This window comes from Pungitius pungitius, chromosome 16 (assembly GCF_949316345.1).
Source record: "Pungitius pungitius chromosome 16, fPunPun2.1, whole genome shotgun sequence".
Classification (NCBI taxonomy): domain Eukaryota; kingdom Metazoa; phylum Chordata; class Actinopteri; order Perciformes; family Gasterosteidae; genus Pungitius; species Pungitius pungitius.
The window spans coordinates 18602591-18623165 of record NC_084915.1 but is presented as its reverse complement, the minus strand read 5'-3'; the positions used below and the strand labels follow the sequence as shown (position 1 = coordinate 18623165).

The 20575-nt window shown below is 46.9% G+C and overlaps 3 protein-coding genes and 1 long non-coding RNA gene across 5 annotated transcripts in view; 2 read left to right on the top strand and 2 right to left on the bottom strand.

Moving 5' to 3' along the window:
* Positions 1-1229: 1229 nt before the first annotated feature.
* On the bottom strand, positions 1230-6314 carry fam53c (family with sequence similarity 53 member C). Of its 2 annotated transcripts, none has more exons than XM_037467385.2 (5): positions 5793-6314; positions 3470-3744; positions 3289-3346; positions 2223-3214; positions 1230-2096 (listed from the first exon to the last, which is right to left on the bottom strand). In XM_037467385.2, exons 3-5 carry the CDS (start codon positions 3293-3295, stop codon positions 1794-1796), a joined length of 1302 nt encoding a protein of 433 aa, XP_037323282.2. In that variant the 5' UTR covers positions 3296-3346; positions 3470-3744; positions 5793-6314; the 3' UTR covers positions 1230-1793. The 2 variants fall into 2 exon arrangements, with proteins under 2 accessions (XP_037323282.2, XP_037323283.2); XM_037467386.2 differs by lacking the exon at positions 5793-6314 and adding an exon at positions 3857-5767.
* A 178-nt stretch (positions 6315-6492) lies between these two features.
* On the bottom strand, positions 6493-11696 carry slbp2 (stem-loop binding protein 2). Its single transcript, XM_037467398.2, has 9 exons — positions 9751-11696; positions 8719-8871; positions 8511-8591; positions 8327-8407; positions 8092-8229; positions 7635-7808; positions 7374-7518; positions 7147-7276; positions 6493-7065 (listed from the first exon to the last, which is right to left on the bottom strand). Exons 1-9 carry the CDS (start codon positions 9798-9800, stop codon positions 7001-7003), a joined length of 1017 nt encoding a protein of 338 aa, XP_037323295.1. The 5' UTR covers positions 9801-11696; the 3' UTR covers positions 6493-7000.
* The window catches only part of zmat2 (zinc finger, matrin-type 2), a 12616-nt gene continuing 2364 nt past the window's right edge, over positions 10324-20575 (top strand). Inside the window, exons 1-4 of the mRNA XM_037467424.2 lie at positions 10324-10445; positions 11159-11258; positions 11347-11470; positions 11556-11629. Of these exons, the coding sequence (XP_037323321.1) occupies positions 10428-10445; positions 11159-11258; positions 11347-11470; positions 11556-11629 (316 nt within the window). The 5' untranslated portion in view covers positions 10324-10427. The remainder of the gene's footprint in view (positions 10446-11158; positions 11259-11346; positions 11471-11555; positions 11630-20575) is intronic.
* Positions 12470-20575, top strand: part of LOC134106169 (uncharacterized) — a 9743-nt gene continuing 1637 nt past the window's right edge. The window contains exons 1-3 of the long non-coding RNA XR_009942535.1: positions 12470-18083; positions 18339-18390; positions 20007-20066. This is a non-coding gene — a long non-coding RNA (uncharacterized LOC134106169). The remainder of the gene's footprint in view (positions 18084-18338; positions 18391-20006; positions 20067-20575) is intronic.

The window sequence follows — 20575 nt, the reverse complement described above, 5'->3', positions numbered from 1 at the left end:
GAAGGAACATCAGAAAGTAAACAGAGGGACTAAGAGGTCAAAGGTCAACCACTACGCTACTAGCTCCTCTTTTAGCGCTCTGAGTTACACAACTATGAAATATGTCCACTTATGTCTTATGATACAGATCAATAGAATCACACAAGAGGGGCGGGGGGGGGAGGGGGGGGGTAATGTGTGTTACACGGACATTTCCAGTTTCTTTATTAATCATAATTGTTTTGTACCTTTAGTTTTTGTAGTGGACAACAGGTGAAGCTAGCAAGCTAACGAGTAGCTAGCTGTTACCTTGTCTTAAAGGAGCAGTACAACATTTAGGATGAACCAAAACGCAGATTGACACCCGAAGGTCCTCAAGTCTTTATGCTAAGCTAAGCTAACAATGACTCCAGCCTCCACACTGGGTGGGGTGTGAACCTGAACGCCTCTCTGCTTTTCCAAAACGTTGCACTGTTGCTTTAAGAAGTAGGCTTTAAATGAGTCAGAAGCACCCTTTGGTGCGTTCAAGGACATTTGGAAGTCAGCGCTCTGAAGGTTTCCTTTTATTTTTCACAGGTGTTAACTCGTTGAAACTCTCATATGATAAAGTGTCCCTGAACGCATCACCAAACATTTACCTCCAAAGACTTGAAACTTATTTCAATGACTTTCAAGCAACAAAAAATGGGGAGAATCTTTTTCAAAATAAATAGAAAACACAAAATAACATTTGAACATTTTTCATTGGACATCTAATTCTCACCTGGTGGTCGTGTGGAGCTTCAGTGTCCAGATTAAATCCATAGAAGAATAAAGCCAGTCGATGTGTGACGCTGGTCAGCTGATCGCTCAGACGTTTACACCGAATTCACCTGGACTTCGTCACAGGGTCATTTCCTTCAGGCTTTTCAAACTAAAACTTGTTTTACAGGAAACAATGTTTCCTGTGAGGTGTGAACACAAGCCTCCCCTCCTCTTCCTCTGTGGTGCTTAAGCAGCACTGTTCACACGTGGGGACAAATTTGAGACTAAATAAATAAATAAACATATTCCTGATTCAATCTGTAGTCACATGACCACGCACGTGCTTCCTGCCCTCAGTTCAGTCTGACAGGACCACGCAGCCAACCTGAACGCATCGCCGAGGTCACGTGACCGTCAGTGTTTATTGATGTGCAATGAAGTGAATGATTGGTTCTACTTCCTGTTGTAAAGGTTTGATTCTCTTGGACGATAAAACACACCTGAGATGCTGAATATCAATTATTATTATTATTATTAGCAATATTGTTCCAAACGGATTATTGTAAAAATGAAATAGATATTAGAGATGATTGTGATCGGTTTCACTTCCTAACACATGTTATACAGCATTAAATATAATAAGAGACTTATTCATCAATAAAAGGCTTCTCTGAAGAAATAAACCCTTAAAATGTTGATTATTTTTGATCTTGTACTGACGTCGGAGCAGTTTTAATGATGCTTATTAAATATTGTGGATCCTTGTCGACCCGCTGCGGTCATCACACATCAAAGAGTCTGTATCTGTAATCATGGGTCTGTGGCGGCGGCGGCGTGTCAGGTTGGCGGCGCGGCGGCCTCGTCAGAACGTCATGGCCGACCCTCAGGTACCTGGAGCTAGCTCAGTGAGGATGATGTCACTTCCTGTCTTCACCGCCGGCAGCGCGGCTCACGCACTGAGAGGAGGTGTTGTTCCTGAGAGCCGTGCTGATTGGTGGTAGGCGGGGAGGAGAGGGGGGGGGCGGGGCTTCAGATCAATCAAAAACCAAATGAAACAACAGAGGACGACCTCAGTTCTCTTCTATCAAGTTCAAGTCCAGTTCTGTACAGTCCCTCTCAAACACCGCCTGCTGCGCCGCCTCGCGCTCCTGCGCCTCCGCCTCCTCGCCGTCCTCTTCGTCCTCGCCGTCCTCCTCCTCGTCCTCGCGGCATTCCTCGTCGCTCTCGCTCAGCGGCCCGATGCTCGTCCGCCCGAGACACTCGGCCGGAGAGCACGAGCCCCGGAAGTCACTCATGAAGGAGTCCATGAGCACGTCTCCTCCACAGGGGGGCCGGCCCCCACGCTCCAGGGCCTGGGGGTCCATGCTGCGGGTCTACGGGGGGGGGGGGGGGGGGGACATGAGAGAAAGCAAACAACACTGAGCGGTAAACGTCAAATAGTCTAAATGTTACCAGCCACTAATAAGCATTAGATGGTCCCGTGTCATGTGATGCGCTACCTGGCTCATCTTGGTGAAGTCCAGGACGGGGCGGGCACACGGCCTGTCGGGGTCCCGCCTCCTCTTCAGACCCGGTTTGAGGAGCAGCAGGTCGCAGGGCTGCGAGTGGCAGCGCGGCAGCTGCGGCGGCAGACAGCGCCTCAGAGACGACGGCGTGCTGCAGGCCGAGGACGGCGAGGCGGGAACCGGGACGCCCGCCACCGTGGCCGAGCAGCTGGGCGGGCGCGGGCGCGTCTGGCTCGGCGCCGCTGGCGGCAGGAAGGTGGAGGCCGCCGAGTCTCTGATTAGCACGGGGGAGAGGGAGAAACGCCTCTGAGGGGGGGGAGGCGGGTGGAGGGGGGAGGGCGAGGACGAGCAGGAGGACGGGGAGGGGAAGAAGCAGCAGCAGGCTCCTCCCCCCGCCGCCGCCGCCTCGCTGGGGTCCCAGGGGAAGCTCCAGGGCAGCGGCGAGTCGGGAGACAGCGCCAGGCTGAAGAAGGTGGGGCTGGACGACGAGTGCAGCGACGAGTTCAGGGAGGAGCTGGGGGCGCGGAGAGGACAGGCTCCGCCCCCCACAACCGCCACCCCCATGCCGCCTGCCCCCGTGGCCCCTCCCCCGGCCGCCCCGTGGCACTGCTGCCGACTGACGGGGGTCCAGACCCGCGAGGCGCTGGGGCGCCAGGTGTAGCGGCAGCGCGACAGGTCCTCGGGCACCGACAGCGAACGGCAGTGCCGCTTGGGGGGCGGAGGAGGGGGGGGAGGCAGCCCGGGGCCGGGGGGGGGCACCGCCGGCGCCCCGGGGAGGGAAAGCTCGGACGCAGAGGAGCTCGGCGCCAGGGGCCGGTGCTGCTGCGGCGGGGGGTGAGATGGGGGCGCGTCCAGGGGGTCGCCCCCCTCCTGCAGGTGAGCATCTGGGGGCACCAGGGGCACGGGACCGGGGGGGAAACTAGAGCTCAGCAACCCCCCCTGCAGGCTGGACTTGGAGGGAGGGCAAAGCTGCCAGTAGCTGCTCTCTAAGGGCACACACACCGTGACGTCACTGACACGCACACACCAGCTGCATCATGGGAAATGTAGGATCACTCACCAGGCATCAAGCCATCTGGGGGCCAGCGCTCTGGGAGGGGTTTCGGGTCCAGCAGGGACTGAAAGAACAAAAGACGGAGCTGAAAACGTCCTTCACTGCGCTGCACACTTTAACATTCATCGGACTTCCATTTGGACCCCTGGTTTACATTTACACTTCCTTCACTTCCTGTGCGACTCACCAGGTAGAAGCCCCCTGGCGGAGCGGGGTCACCTTCCAGAGTCTGCTTCCTCAGGCGGTCCTACAGCACCGTGACCACAGCATGGCGGCAGGGGGCGGGGCCAACGGTGTGGGGGGGAAGGGGCGGAGCAAAGGTAGAGCCACAACTGATCGGGCGTCCGTCAGATCGGGAGCTAAGAGGGGAGGGGCCTATGGCTGAGACTCCTCCTCCTTACCTCAGGGCCAGGCAGCGCCGCCCACTCTCACAAGGCCATCGTCCATCAGCTGCTGGACAACCTGGAGAGGAAGGAGAAGCACGTTCTTTTCCTCAGTAGATCACAATAAAGCTGCGTTCACACCTAAAAACCAGCTCAAAACGCGCCGCACACGATCTGGTCAATTCACATACATGGCGGAGGGGGCGTGGCTTATCTTCTCTCCACGAGGAGGACACAGCGACTCTGTAGCTGCTGTGAAGTTCTCACGTCGGATTTGGTGCTAAATAGCATCCATTGGTGCAGCTTCCACAGGAAGTGTGTCTGGCTTCCAGCGCTACATGATGCTAACCGTTAGCCAGTTTGATGAAATCAGGACGACTTTGACACGAACAATGAGCATCGCTCCAGTCTCCTCGTGTCTGTACGTCATCCTAAAATGTCACAATATGAACGTGATAATACATTCACAATACTAATATTTATCATTGGAATCTTAAATTCTGACGACATATTATCAAAACATTTAGCGATATGCTAACCCAGAATGAAAAATGTATTTTTAATGGAAAAACGTTTTAATCTAATTTCTAAACAGCAAACGGGCATAAATTCACACATCACGATGCGTTCAGGCTCTGCTAAGTGAACGTCATAAATTATCGTGATGCGTTCACATGTCATCAGTAAAATATAGTGTTGGTGATTAACTAGAATAAATCGAGATGTTTTCATATGAGAATAAAAAAATATATATTAGTGTAACTCCCTAATTGTGAGTAACCATTTGTGCTCATCCACACTGGATGAGCCGGAGTGTGGGAGGGGCTTATCTCCATGGAAACCCTTAACTCGCCATTAAATTCTCCATCTACCATTAAAACAAATAATCTCTGTTTAATAATCTCTGCTCAGAATTTTTTGTGGAAGTCTCTGACATCCAGAGGAACTACATGAGTGTATGACATCATCATGACATCATGGTTTATTACATGGGGATGTAACAAAAACAAAGATGAATGAATAAGGACACAATGCAGATAGAAGTCATTCCGTGGAGTGTGATGTCATGAGGAGCCTCTCTGGCACCTTTCTATAGAATTGATGAATCGTGTTCCAATAATCAATGTTTTTCTCAGTCACACAGCTGATAGGACATTTCCCCCAGGTGTAGATTGATCAGGTATCAGGTATCACACGCCAACGCGCTGATGAATCACCACGTTCTCATTGATCACGTGAAGCCCCCCTTGATGTATCAGGGGTAAATGAGGTCAGGGGTCACACTTTGAGGGCCTTAACCCCTGCTGTTGTTGTGGGGGGGGCAGAGGAGGCCTTCGAGCAGCCTGAGCAGGAGCCACCAGTCCGATGGGCATCTGCTGCTAGCTCGTGGCTAACACATCCCATTGTTTTCATCGAGGCATGCTAGCACAATGCACAGTGGGAATGTCACGGTGGGCTCCTTCCCCCTCTGTGATACACAAACACAAATTAAATAACCTGGATATGTGGCCTAAATGCAGCCGGTTACGTCACCGGGACAGTTAGCTCGCTATGAATAATATGTCATCCTTTTATTACTTTCAAGGTCGGCACAATAAATTCAGCCATCTTGCGCGTTGAAGCCAAACGGCTGATGCCGCCTCGCTGCCTCCAGGGCGCCCGGGCCGCTCTGCTCCGGGGCCCCGCGGGGCTAACGGGGAAGCTACAGCGGCTGCCCGCACGACTGGATCCCGGCTGATAACGGCGGCTAGCTGCAGCCCTGCGTTAACCAGCTAACGCGGCGGCTAGCTGCCGCTGCTAGCCGCCGCGTTAGCTCGCAGCCGCTGCTAGTTGACGCGTTAGCTGCAAAACAAACCCGGTAAATATCACCCGGGATGTTGTCGGTTCTCGTCCCTCCTCCGGCTTCTACCTGAGAGGGGTTACGTCTGAATACGCACGAACAACCTCACAGGCGGATCCCCCATCCCCGGTGATAAAGGGGCTCGTACCGGGGGATGCTGATCCGGTACGGCCGGCCTGTGGGCTCTGTGGAGCGGCGTGTGAGGAGGAAAACACCGCGGCACGTTAGCTAGCTAGCGCTCAACTAACGCAACCCGCGCTCCTCGCTCGGCCGGCTGGCACGCTTACCTTCTCGGGCAGCACCTCCGGAGGAGTCGGAGCTGCGGTGGCTGGCAGACGGTCCTCGGTGCGTTGACCCAGTCTTATTAACGAGCACCGCCCGCCGCCGCTGTCAGCACCAAACCCACCGCAAGGAACTCACGCAGCGGGCACCGCAGCGTCCGGAACCGGCCTGTCGTCCACCGGATCGGAACCATTAACACCCAATAATGAGGCTACGTGCACACGCCCGTGAGCGGGAGGCATTCATAAATAACATTTACGTTGTCGGGAGGGGGGGGCATCGGGGGGGGGGGGCGGTGCTACACCTCGACACCTGCCGTCTATTTCTACCATTTAAACATCATTTCAGCGCGTCTCTACTGCAACCTGCAGCCGCCTTTAGAAGCACAAACACCGCGTTAATCCACACGGTTCATCGAACGTCCGAATCTGAGCGAGCAGCGCGCGGCGCAGAGCATGCTGGGAGTTGGAGTTCACAGCCGTCATCGCAGCCGCTTGTTTACAGCAGCGGATCTGCGGTCAGATCTGATCCGCTGTTATCGTGTATTGATCCAGGTGATGCGACGAGGTGAAGCAGGGGGCGAGCGCCGCCCTCACAGGACGCGCTCTCAGAACGAGCGCTCCTCTGACAATATACAACAGTACTGACATTTTGCCTTTTGTGGTCTGTAAAAAGAATAGTGAGAAGATAAAAATAAAAATAGGCTCTTTAGAAAATACTTGGGTTTAAGGCAAGCCAGTGTTTCTTCTTTTTAATATACTTTGAGCAATAAGCAGCTGCCTCTCAGAGCGGTGAAGGAGAGACGGACGCAGCCAGAACTTTAACACTTTATTTACATCTTTATTAATCATCGTCGCTCCAATACTCGAGCAGCACAAAATGACAAATTGAGGGACACAAAAAAGTAAAAAGGAAACTCTCAATAACAAAGTGACAGCAGTGGGAGGGGGGGGCGGAGCAGGAAGTGACAGTGGACAAAGATAGGCGGCCTGCAGAGAGGCGACGCAGTGACACCAACAAGGACAAACAAACACGCGTGTGAACTAGAGCTCCGTGCTCGGGGTCCAGCTGAGAGAGGACGAGGTTCCTCTCGGGTTCTCTTCAGGTCGCGGCACCTCCTCTTGGATCGGGACCGGTCGTTTCCTTGCTGTCATCGTAGCAACCGTGACACATCATCTTAAAAAAAAAAAAGGTCTCTCACTCCAGCCGGCGCTCAGTACGGCGTCCAGGAGAGCGGGTCGGAGAACACGGGGACCTGCTGGTCATCGGAGCCCACGTCTGCAACATCAAGAACTTCATCTACCAAATGCATTCAAAACCCAACACACTGAGCCATTAGCACGCAACCCGTTAGCTCACCTGGGCCGCCGTCCGCCTCAAGCAGGAGGCGGAGCCAGTCAGTCATGTGGTCGCTGGTGGTCATGGGCCTCCTGAAAGAGCAGCCGAACCCAGGTGGAGAACGAGGAGTCCTGCAGCTTCTTTCAGCCTCCTGCCACGAGACAAAAGGAATCAGTCCACCGAAGAAAATAGTCCCAAACAAAGTCCCGCGTCGTAGAGCCGCTGTGCGCGTGGTGTTCAGGGGTTACCGGAGACCGTGGGACGGTCCAGGGTCCAGGCAGCTCCACAGACGACACAGAGGAGGCTTTAGAGGCTGCTGGAGTCTCCTTCTCTCTCTGCTTGACTCCTCCATCCTCACACAGGTCAGAGGTCATCTTCGCCAGCTGGCTCTGTCTGAAATATTAAAAAAAAAAAACACCAGAATAAAAGCGTCGTCTTGAAATACTGAAACACAACTGCTACCAATCTGCATCACTGAAGTAGCGATTGAAGAATAGATCTGCACCCACAGCTGCTCCACCGGGTCCTGGACGTTGGCACCGTCCGGGGGGGGGGCGTCGCTCAGGGGGTCCCACAGGTGAAGCGCTCGCCTCCACAGACGCACCTGCATGTCCCAGGAGCGCCGGCTGTACTTGCGGTACTTGTTGGGAGTGGAGGGGTGGAGCTTAGCATCCCTCAGGTGTCTGAGGAGGCGGAGTCAGATTTTACCCAGAGTTGTAGGATTCGAAACATCAAAAAAAATGACCCATCGTCTATTCCTTGACCTCTGGAGAAGGTCACGGAGTCAGAGATGGTCAGGAGTTCATGAGGCGTTTAGAGAATTGAAATTAAACATTTCCAATGAGATATTAAGCTTTTTGTCTGATTATTCCCATGATGTTCATGGAGTGTCGTAATTTAATATAAAAATTATCTTCACAACTTGGCTTGTCAGCTGCTTTTATTGTGAAAAGGCCCGTTTCTCACCTGGGGACCTGCTGCAGGTAGTTCTGGTAGCCGATGGTGTTCTTGCCGTACTGGATCTGCTTCTGCCGCCGCTTCAGAACCGCGCCGTTGGTCTCTGTGTTGGCCGGGTCCGGAAGGACTGGGTAGCAGTAAGCGGACCTGGGGGGGCAGGGGGGGCTATAATCATTGGGTCCAAGTCACAAAGAACTCGAGGTTACCTGAACGCGTCCTTTCATCAGAAGTGGTGTTCACTGACCTCTTGTTGTCCAGATCGTCCGTCCCCACGGCAACGCTGCTGGTCGACACTTTGAGAATACAACGCTCCAGGATGGACGGCCTGCGGGGGGGGGGGGGGGCGGGGGAACCAGTTCAGACCTCTATTTCCTGAATGAAGTGTCAGTGGCTGCTAGTCGGTGCTAAAGATAAAGGAGAAGTTGAACCTGCAGGCTTTGTTGCTGGCAGCTCGCTCACGTCCTCGCAGGCCGCTGATCGCAGGAGGAGACGGGGCTGGAGACACGTTACTGAGAGACAACGACCACATCTTAGGTACTTACTACCAAAGAGTATTTCTAGTCTTTGGTTTCCTTCACCACAGTTAGAGACCAGAGTACTTCTAATACATCGATGATGTCATTGGGGGTCTCTCACCTGACCAGACTGTCGAAGACAGAGCTGCAGCCGGGGAGGAGCCAGGGCTCGGGGGCGGGGCCTCCAGGTGCGGCTGTCAGCAGCGGCTCTGGGAGGCCGTCCCACATGGCGGCCGACCAGCCCCTCGCACATGACCACGAGCCGAGGCAGAGGCTGAGGACAAAGAGCCAGAGTGAAACCTGCCGTCACTGTCGCCAAACTCTGCATGAGACCATGTGACCTGGACTCCACGCCGCGTAGGTGCAGAGCAGACTGTGAATGAAGGGGTTTTAAACCTTTTGGTTCCTGACTCTTTAGAGGGTTGAACTTCACAATAAAAGCCCACCCTTCGGTGTAGATGCACAGCTTTTACTGTGAAAATCAGCCCCTTTAAGAAAGCTTAAAAATGAATTTTGTTTGAAAGCGAAACCTCAACTTATTTCAGATGTTTGGTTGAAGAATTTAATTATGCTAGATTTATTTTCTTCCTTTTTTGAAGTTCCACAAGAAAACGCTGCATTACTTGCCTCATTTATACCAATTAAGATTGTTTTTTATTTTTTTTAAAGATAGTGGGCATAAAAAAGTTCAATAAAATCCTGATATTTAATATTTACTACAAACGCTTCCTGTCTCTAAGGGGTCACCAACATAAATACTTATTTAATTTAATCAGAATAAACATTTTCAGGCCCGGGTTCTACCTGTAGAACCCCAACCAATCAGAGAGGAGCCTGAAGGGCAAGACCCGGGTCTGAAAACACAAGCTCTTAATTGATATTACGCAGATTACATTGGAAACATAACTCGTATTAGAACAGATGTTATTCTTATAAACTCGTGCATCAAAGCTTCTTCTCTGGTGTTTAGCAGCTGCAGATTTCAGGAATCTACTTTCAAGTAAAACCCATTAAGCAGAAAGATGAACACGTGACGGCGGACCGGGTTCTACCGCACATACCGGGACCGTGACGCGGGGGCCCCGCTGTGTGTGTGTGTGTGTGTGTGTGTGTGTGTGTGTGTGTGTGTGTGTTTCCGGTCGCAGGTGCTCACCTGGAGGAGCGCATTGGGCTGTGAGCTTCCACTCCGCGGCTTGACATCATCGCTCCTTGACTGTGGCGCGTGCAGACGCCATTGTTCCGCCTTCACGGCTCTTTAAAGAGCCGCACCTGAGGGGCGGAGCCTACTGCCGCCGCGAGACTCACCTGAGCCGCTTCCGGTCCGCCGGACGAGAAGGAGCGACAAGTTTATTCACAGGGAAGTTTTTAATAAACATACAAATAACTTACTGCAGCTGTCGAAAAAATAAGAATCACAATTGTGTACAATATATAAACATGATGTATTACTCAGTACTTCCAGATCCTTTAGGCGAGTAGGTTGTAATATATATATATCTCAATTACAATATGAAATCAGTTAAAAGTGAATATGTTTACTTAGGAATCATTAGCACATCTCGATAGTTAACATAAAGTTAATTAAACACAAAGTTACTCCAAAGGAGATGGCTTTGCTGCAGCAGCATTTTTAGGTACAGTTAGAGACACAGAAAAGCCTCTCTCCGTTGTTGTTTATTGGACTTTCTATTCATTGTGTCAGTTTTATGTACCTTTAAGTGATTTACTCTCACGTGTGACGTCGCCGCTACGTGTCTCCGCCCCAGCAGGCGGCGCTGTGTCGCTAAACAAAGACTGCGAGAGGCCGTAAACCGTCACTGAGAGGACAAGATGGCGTCCGGCAGCGGGGTAAGTTCCTGGTCGCGTCTGTGTTTAGTGTTAAAACATGACGTCTTCGTCAATGTGTCGCCACTCTGACTCCGGTCCAACTGAGTCCGTTACTCTGACCCGGTACCGGTTCACACTGACTTAATTAAAACGGGTTTGAAACCTGCTTTGCAACGGATCTTTAGCCTTCGGCTAACAGCTAATAGCATGAACGGAGACAAAAGTGTTTACGTTTCCGGTTTAGTCAAAATCATTTTAAAACTTTTTTTTTATGAATCCCCTAAAATCATACACGGTTAGTCTCTGTTAGGTTCTATTCTTTATAATCTATGTAGTTGCCTAATGTTAGCCTCCTCTAGCGGTTAGACGTCCGGCCGCATTCCTTCACAATAAACGCATCTAACTTAGAATGCAGATGACAAACAGTGACAGTGACTGAGAACCGGGCCGTGGGCCGAGGACCACGCTGGTACTCACGTAGACGTTCTCTGGGGCTCTTGTTTTCTAGAGCCTTTCAACACTAACCGATGCTGTTTAGTTTAGCAGATGTTCTAGGATCAGTTTCACAATAAAAGCCTCTAGTCTGGAGCATCAGCTGATCTTATCCGTTTATACATCATCATTCAATATTTACGGATCAATATTTTAAAAGATTCCTTTTAATAACATGTAAATAAAACACGTGGACCTAACTCATCTTTAATATGTTTCCCCTGACTCTTCTTCTCCTGTAGTCCAGTAAGAATGACTTCCGCAGGAAGTGGGACAAAGATGAGTACGAGAACTTGGCCCAGAAGCGTCTGTCTGAGGAGAAGGACCGGGAGAGGAGAGATGGTGAGGACCACCATGTTGTTTGAGTTTCTCCCAGCCTGGTTCTTTTGGGTATAGGAAGTGACATCACAACGGTCCGCTTGTGTTTCAGGCAAAGTGGCGCCGCCGGTCAAGCGGGACCTCCTGCGTCACCGTGACTACAAGGTGGACCTGGAGTCCAAACTGGGCAAGACCATCGTCATCACCAAGACGACCCCGCAGGCGGAAATGGGCGGGTACGAACACACGTCACCACCGCTAGCTGCAATCTGTAGGCCACGCCCCCTCCCTTTGATTGGATGGTGTCTTCTTCTCTTGCAGGTATTACTGTAACGTCTGTGACTGCGTCGTCAAAGACTCCATCAACTTCCTGGACCACATCAACGGGAAGAAACGTGAGTGACCAATCGTGTGTGTGTGTGTGTGTGTGTGTGTGTGTGTGTGTGTGTGTGTGTGTGTGTGTGTGTGCTCTTGTTCTTCTATGCCGGTGGGGACCTATACCTGATTGCACACAGACCGGTGGGGACTTGTGTCCCCGTGGGGACCTAAAGTGAGGTCCCCACGGGCAAACCCCTCCCACAAGCTCCAAAATGGTGTCTAGATACACCCCCAATGATTTTTTCTGAGGTCCCCTGGAACATCAATTTCATGACAAAACTGTGTGAGTGTGTTTCTGAATGCGCCCCTAGTGGATGCACACGGGTACTGCAGTCCCCATGAGGTTGGCTGTTCTTGAAGTGTGCGTCGCTGTTTTTCCACTCACTACCGCCCCCTATCGGTTCAAAAGTGGTATTTTCGCAACATACACTTTCAATGCTGTCTGTTTGATGGTGGTAAAACAGACCACAAATAAAATGCTTTATTTCATAAAAAGTATACAAATAAATAAACCAAAAAATTCATACATACATAATATTAATACTGATATTGATCAAATTATTCAATTAAATAAAAATCAATTTCATTAAAACAATTATAAGGTTTATTTCAAATGTATAAAATGTTAGACTAGCCTTTATGTAAACTCTTGCCTGTTTATTTTATACTATTTTAAGGATATGTTGTTATTAGTATGTCATCATTGATATTATTGACAATCGTAATAATAGTCTATATTTGATTTCATTCATCATATGAATAGTGTAACATGAATTATTGCAGAGATCAATAAGGTCTTTTATTTTCAGATAACTTGTCTTAATAAACAGTGCCCACTGTTCAATCACAACGCTATGGATGATAATAGACAAGCAAGTATAGAGTTGTATCCATAGACAAAATAGGAGTACAAAAGACATTTTACTTTAAATCAATATAGCAAGATGCTTTGATGGATGACCATTTAATGTGTACACTTTCTATATCAAATTAATTAGGTTAATATTTGCGTGAACTATAAATGACAAGTTGTTGACTTGCTGAGGGATTGCATAGAGCAGGGGTAGGCATTGTATGGCTCGCGGGCCACATCCGGCCCTTTGGCTGTCCGTGACCGGCCTGTGAGAGGTTGATTGGAAATTACAAAGTAAATATTTTTGTCTAATTTTACCTCATGCATGGACTAAAGCTGCAGTGCTTTTATTCTTCTCCTTGGCTTTGGACGAGAGCTAACTGAGGAGCTGGCAGCACTGCGCTCAATGAAAGTGATAACGACAGGGAGCGATTTATTCACGGAGGTAGATGCATGCACAAACATGCTGGGTCTGAAATGGGACCAATTTGCAGGTGTCACAACAGAGGCCTGTCCAAGTCCTGTCAATATTTTTGCATTTTATAAATGTGGTGACCCCTGCTGTGGAGGCAGCAGCTTTGCAGTGGGATTTTGTGGGCTGAGTTTGGTGATTGAAGGCACCTGGGCCCGGTTCCCTGAGATTAAAAGACCCAGTGTTCATTCTCTCTTCTCTCTCCAGCAGACGTCCGGTGGTGTGGTCGTGTACCTTTTTTTCGTTGGCTTATGTTAAATAAAGAAGATGTTAAAACTCTTTAAAACAGTACAACTCCAATCTTGTCATGGCCCAAAGAGCCAGGTTGTGACATAATACATCAGCCTGTGTTGCAAGTCAAAAATTAACCATGTCATTGATGTTGTCACTAAAATATTTAACTTCATCAGGGCACAACCATTGAATCACAGACAGTTTGCTACACTTTTGGAGGAGCATGAGAATGAACATTGTGACATAGGCTACGACACAGCACAGTCATGATTTGATTGTTATATATGTAAACTATTTAAAATCTATAACACCCCAATAATGCAACTAAAACATCAAAAATGGTTAGGGTGGTGTTCTTGTATATTTACCCAAGTGCTTTCCTGTGTTATTTTTAGGCTATAGTATCAATATAAAACATATTTTACTGTAGGATGCCTTAGCCTGGAATCAACCAAGGCCTGCAGTGTGAGCTATTTTGCATCTGAATTACATGAGGGCAAAGGGAAAAATTGCCCATAAGAAATATCATTTTGCCCCAAATATCACTACGAAAGGGGCCAAAAATGCCATTGAATGTTTTTGAGTCTCGCCTTGACTGTTGTTCCGTGTGCGGGAAGGATCAAACGTTCTTAAAAAGAAAAAAGGAGCACTTCTTGATCAGACCTGTGAGTTCGCAGAGAGCAAATCCAGTCTCCGTCACCATCTCAGGTCCAAAAGAAAAAGGCCCTCAAATTTAGCAACAACCAATGTCGTTGTCTACCGGGGAATTCTTCTGCTGACTTTATCAAGTGGAGCAAAAACAACAAGAAATACGTGTCCTTTCGTCACCAGGCAACCGAGCAACATAGTGGGTGATAACCAGTTGTTTCAAAAGTATTCACATTCATTACTCAAGTAGAAGTATAGATACTTCTGTTGAAGTATCAACTCAAGCTTTTAACTTAAGTAAAAATACTGATTGTGTAGGTGTAAGGGGAAATAATTCCATCAAGTACAAAGTCTTAATGTGTAATCTCGCTCACAGAACATGTCAGTCCATTACAATAGACAATAATAATTCAGATCATGTGAACCTGCCGTTCGGATGATGTAAACATGGTGATGTTCAGAGAGGCAATGCTAAAACATAGGGACACATGCTCAAACAAATAAAACGCCCCTGGATACTTCCGGTTAAGTTAACCATCATGTGTTGATGATGTCACAGAGGTGCGCGGTTTTGTGAAATAATAAAGATGGACGGATACAGCGCCAATGACTAATATTAGTACTACGTGTTTTACTTGGACAATTAAATGTCAGTGGACACTCACAAATACTACAGCCCCCATCACGATTACAATTGTTCACTCCTCAGTGCGCGGTTTCGCCCACCAGCGGAACCCCTCCGCCCCTAAACCCGGCCGGTCCGCCCGCAACTTTCAACGTGCTTATTAACTGACGGACCTTCTTGCGGTCCGCGAAAAAGGTTATTAATAGTATATTAAGTTGACGCTTTGTTGCGTAAAATAAAGACCAAACGAAAAGAATAAAATGATCTTCTGTCATTCACGTAAGAAAATAAACTCACGTGTCTGCAGCTCAATAACAACACCGAAGGAACAACGTCTCGACCCCGGTTTAAGTCTCCAGCAGACGAGGAGTAGCCTCGTTAGCAGTTTAGCTAGCTAGCATTTATCGCTCTCCCATGTTTGAAATATCTAACCGTCCTGCCTCCACATACGGTTATGTCCCAGGTGTGGTCTTGAAAAGCAAGTTCCATTTTTATGTATGCATCAATGCATTCCAACTAATGAGGCTTGCTAGCTACCCTTAGTTAACGGTTCACAGACTGCTGTCAGTGAGAAATATTTCCACTCTCCTATAGGGTTGGGTACCGAGAACCGGTACTAATATAGCACCGGTTCCTACGCGGTACCTACCGTACTGAAATGCAACGCAGATTTCGGTGCTTAGTTTCGGTTCCTGAGCCGATTGAAAAAATTTATTTACACACTCTGATGACACCGTCCTCTCAGCAGCAAACGATAGCCTACCGTGTGGCAAGCTAGCCATCACCCTTCTATTCTATTTATTTAAGTCAGTATTTCCCTCCCTCTTTCAGCACGCGGCACTATCGCCCAGACGGATGCAGGCACACTATTGCGCGCACACACAGACACGTGCGCATACACAGGAGAGCTGCGCTCTCCAGCGGACACAGAGCGTGAGTCCGCAACTACCGCACCCCTCCCGTCGGACAGCCCCCCACTGAAGTATTAAACAGAGGGTGTAACGACGTTCCTTCGGTGCTGTTCGCCATTAAGCCAAGTGCGTAACAATGCATTCTTTAGGAAATATTGAGAAAATACCAATCTAACCCCCCCAATATACATGGTTACGCCCTTGAATGGGGCCTAAATATTATGTGAATTTCCTACGCTGCTATGGCATGACATATTATGCAGCACGATAAAGTGTCATTAATGTCTACATTGAATCAACGGTGCTAGAATATTTGGTGTTTGGTTGTCCTCCCCCAAAGCCCATATATATGGATAACTTGCCAACGATATAAACTATTTGACAAAAGTATATAGATAACACTGCAATAAGTAAGACAAATCTTTCGATATGAGACAGGCTGTCTCAGTTGAGTTGGGGTCTGATAGGCGCAGATACGAAGACAATTGGTTGAAGTTGTCAACATCAAAGGGGGCTGACTTTGGCAGTCTAGAAAGCTTTTGGAATACACCCTGAAACCAGAGATGGGGATGGTGAGAAGAAATTCAGTCTGAAGAAGAGTAAATGGGATTGGGTCAAGGGTGTATGTGGTGAGGCAGTTAGAGTACATACTGAAACCTCTTGTGAAGCAACATAAGGCCTCCTGATGGTATCAGCCCCAGGGTGCTGAAGACCTGCGCCATCCAGCTGTCTAAAGCCCACCAACATCTCCTTATTCTGAACCTAAAGCAGCAGGCAGTCCCGATGCTGTAGGAGACACCGTGGCCTCAATGACCACTGACTAGTTGCCCTCACATCCCATGTGATGAAGGTGCTGGAGAGGCTGCTCTTGACCCACCTTCAAGCCCAGATAAAATCATCACCGGGCCCTCTGCAATTTGCATTGCCTTATGTGGGAGTGGATGACGCCATCATCTACCTGCTGCCACGAGCCCAGTCGCACCTGGATGGTGGCTCTATCCCTTTCTTTGACTTCTCCAATCAGTGATTCTGGCGCTTCACAGTTCTGTGTACCTTGTACACAACTCACTTCAGTTAGGGCAGCTCCGACCGCTGGGCGCTACATGACTTGTAAAAATAAATGCTGCAGCCTGCCGAAGAGCAACGTCAGTTTTTACAGCATAATGCCGGTATGAACAGTGCGTGAGTTACCGTAAAACCTTGATTAAAGACTACATAGAAGACTGTAAAAATTGTCAGCCCCTCCCCACTCTTTATTCTTAAACCGGAAATATGATCATTAGCGCCTAAAACGTTTTGTGTATTCTTGTGTGAGTACTACACTTTTAAATGCTATTTCCCATTCTAAATTCATAATTTATGTCTGCACATATAAATACTTGTTCTGAATACAAGGGCTTGTAAATGTGGTAGTTGTAGTTTTTATTCTTAAAATATCAATGTTTGTCTACATTTTTAATTGTTCAAAAATGCTTCCAGTTTTATTAGAAATTAAATAAAATACATATTAAAATGTATACTTAATTCTAGTTGAGTAATAACGTCTCAACTTCACCAGGTATTTTATGTAATCCTTCGGTTTTAGTAATTACTATTACCCTTCTACGTTATTAACAAGGCCCAGCAGAACAGGCTGAGCCCCAATGCTCCCTCAAGCTAATGGTGACTGAAGGAGTGGGGGGATGGGCGAGGGTACGGTGGGGACAGTCAATGTCAGGTTTTGTGTTAAGAACCTTAAGTTTCGTTTTTTTACACAAAACCGAACTGTTACCATCCACGTGGGGTCCTCGGTCTGGCCACGCCCCCACCAAGCACCTGCTACCGTCCATTTCCCTCAGACTGCCGAGCAGCAGACAACGTGACGGTGCTGGCTGCAGAAGCTGGATAGAAATGGTGAGTTTTTAATTATTGGACTAGCTTCTAATGTAAAACAGTGCTTTTTACGTTTACTTTGATACTATTAATATATGTACTGCCATATAAAATGAGCTGTTGCAATGTGCTAAACTCAACTTAGATGGGAAGCTAATGTTAGCTAACAATAAGCAAGCATGTGCAACTAGCACCACAAATAGTGCTGTTAAGTTTACTTTGATACTATTTTCATATGTACTGCCATATAAAATTAGCTGTTGCAATGTGTTAAACTCAACTTAAATGGACAGCTAATGTTAGCTAACAATAAGCAAGCATGTGCAAGCAGCAGCATGTGCACGCGTTGTGAAATAGAATGCTGGACAGCTAATTAGTTATTTATTATATACTATATAAATATATTCATGTTTTATCAATATCTTTTCACACAGAATGTGAATATTATGCTCAACAAAGGGAGTGTAATACTTAATCTGCGTTAAGACCTGGATTATAACTAATTTCCCTTTAACCATTTTAAGTATCCTTACGGTGGCTTTTGGGCCTATAACACTTAATAAGCAGTTTTCCATTTGCCCAAAGAGTGATTGTAATATCTACCCATGTATAAATAGGCATTTTAATTCAGATTGTCATAAGTATTGAGATAGATAATATAATGTTTGTCGTTAAGAACAGAAGTAGATGTTACTATAATGCATTCCATAACAGATAAACTTAATTCATTTCAGTAAAAATAAAAAAAAGAGTACTGTAATGAGTTGGATGTATAGCTTTGGCTGAATGTGTCCCTTGTGCTTTTAGGAGGATGGAGCATGTTTGCCATCCAGTAGTGACAGCTCGAAGTGCACAGGTGAGAGAGGGGAGACACAAGGAGATGATTGTACATTGGTGTTTGTAGAAAGTCAAAGGAATATTACACTAAACTAGGGTTCTATAGATTTTTTTTTTAATCCCAAATTGATCATGATGTTAAGGTCTAGGTCATATAACAAGTATATGGGGATTTCAAATGCAAAATACATACATTCTTTTTTAATGTCTCATTTTGAAGGTATTTGTTCATCATACACCATAATAACATTTCCATCCGCTTACATATTTGCAGATGCTGATGTCGGAGAAATGAAGGAGCCTTTGACCGTGAACATACTAACCAGGTAGGCTATGTCATCTTAAGGTTCTTAAATGGCTGTTAACCTGCTTGACTGTGCACATAGAAAAGAAATGTCACAATGAATACAATGCTAGAGTAATTAATTTCTACAGGTAGTTTATAACATATATTTGACTTCAATTTTACCATAGTGTTTCCCACCAATTTAGATTCTATTAAATACAATATTCACTGGGTTGATAGCAGATCAAGCATTAATAGACGAGTTAGGTACTTAATATTTAAGCAATAAGGTACGAAACACTAAGAAAGTACTGCCTCAAGTACCTTATTGCCTTTATAACGCGGTTACCAGCGAAATTGTAAATGGTAAGTAAATAGCTGCCTTTCAGCACTAAATAGTGGTAGCCACCAAACGTTGTGTATCTCATTTCATGAGTCTCGAGCACACGTGTCCAACTCGAGGCCTGCAACGTCAGTTTATGTGGCCCATGAGTCCCCAATTCACATATGTTAAACTCGCGGTCCAAATCTGGCCTGTCGTGGCGCCCGACTGCCCGTCCGGCGCGGCCTGCCGCCGGAGTGTGCTCAGCCCGCCGAGTAACAACCGCGCTGTCACTGAACAGTCGGCCGTATCGGCCCTCCCCCTCCCGTGCGCAGTGATATGTAACGCTTGGGTCAATGTGAACAGCAACTGTAAATTATCACTTATTATAATACGGATATATCATAGCGGCTTTCCTTGTGTTCTCTGCATCGCAAAACTGTTAAACAATGTACAGTATGAGCAACAGTGTGAGACCGTCAACGCTCGGCTGCGGCGTGATGTGTCCACCATTTGCGGATCTCGAAGGTCTTCCTGTAGATTAATGATTGCTTGTCGGCAGCATCGATAGCGCTCGTACAGGAAGTGATGTCATAACAGATCTTTGATTTCGGAGAACTCTCCCTGTAAAATGTAAATCTAAATAATATCGCTCTTTCATTAATGAGGAAGACAGCTTCCTTTTTTCCAGAGCAGTGGCGAGCTTGTGTTGCTATGGTTATTTTGCCAAAGGTTGGTATTTAGCATGAAACAAAGATGAAAGAAAGTACTGCAGGACAAGAATTATAAATACATTTAAAAAAATGATGAGTTAAAGGCTATCCCCAATGTCCAAAGATGTGTGTAATTTGACTTTTTATTTAATCAGGTAAAATTAGTTAAGAATCAATTATCATTTACAATGAGGACCTGGCCCAGAGGCATTAGGAATGGTGCCTACGGTGTACTATGGGTAAATGTAACTCATTGATTGAATTGTATTAAATTAAAATATGAGGTATAAGAGATGCCTTTTGTTTACAGACAGCTGGTTGGTGAAAAAGATATTCACTGCTGCCACATGAAGCCAAATGTAATAGTTTAAGTAAATGTGAGGATTATAGAAATTTCTAAAATAGTAATACAATATTTATCTTTTAAAGAAAACACACAGTTCAGTGACAAGTGACTAATTTTCATGCATTTTACCTTGCCTGTACGTTTATTTACAATCACATTCCCTAATTGAGTTTTTTAAAAATATCAGGTGTGTTCATTCTGTGGGCGCCAAAACTATTTCATTGCATTAATGAATACATTTAAAGTCTCTTATTCTAAATTTTGCTTGTTTTAAGGTAGTTCCGATGAAAAGATGCTGCTGGCTGGAGAGGTCTGGTGAATCTCACACAAAAAAGGTAATCTCTTCCAAGTTTTTCCAGGTTTTCACCTAACATATCTATTAGGGCTGTCAACAAATATTCTATATTAAAAAATATATACGAATAGTTGTTAAAAACAGATATTCAAATGTGAAAATGAATAATACAGCAGCGGCACGATTGTCTGCTTTGCGGGTTGCACGCTACTGTACTGACTTCATATTGCATTAATAAAATAGACTAGAAGTTACAACAGCTTCATGCACTGGGCCCTGTTCCTCGTACATGGTTAACTGAGTTAGCTGGATAATTTTCAGGATGAGATGACGTAGATCAGGCTTTGCGGTTCCCCGAAGCAGGTTTGGATAAATCACCATTGCAACACATCAAAAATCCTGCACTTAACGTTAACTGCTGTGCGATACTTTGTTGGGCTTGTACACCTCGCAGGGGGGCGGTGTCAGTTTTTGCCATAAGTACATGGTCCATTTAATTTTGTATAGCACAGTATCGCAAATATGCCTCAGAGGGCTTGACAGTCTACA

Bases quoted from the DNA above. Each gene is read 5' to 3' on its own strand.
- fam53c (XM_037467385.2), bottom strand. The intron at 2,097-2,222 runs GTAGCGCATCAC...CCCCCCCCGTAG, and splicing joins ACTTCACCAAGATGAGCCAG to ACCCGCAGCATGGACCCCCA.
- slbp2 (XM_037467398.2), bottom strand. From the start codon at position 9,800: ATGATGTCAAGCCGCGGAGTGGAAGCTCACAGCCCAATGCGCTCCTCC. The intron at 8,230-8,326 runs GTCAGTGAACAC...CTGCCCCCCCAG, and splicing joins GACGATCTGGACAACAAGAG to GTCCGCTTACTGCTACCCAG. The intron at 7,066-7,146 runs GTGAGCTAACGG...TTGATGTTGCAG, and splicing joins TGAGGCGGACGGCGGCCCAG to ACGTGGGCTCCGATGACCAG.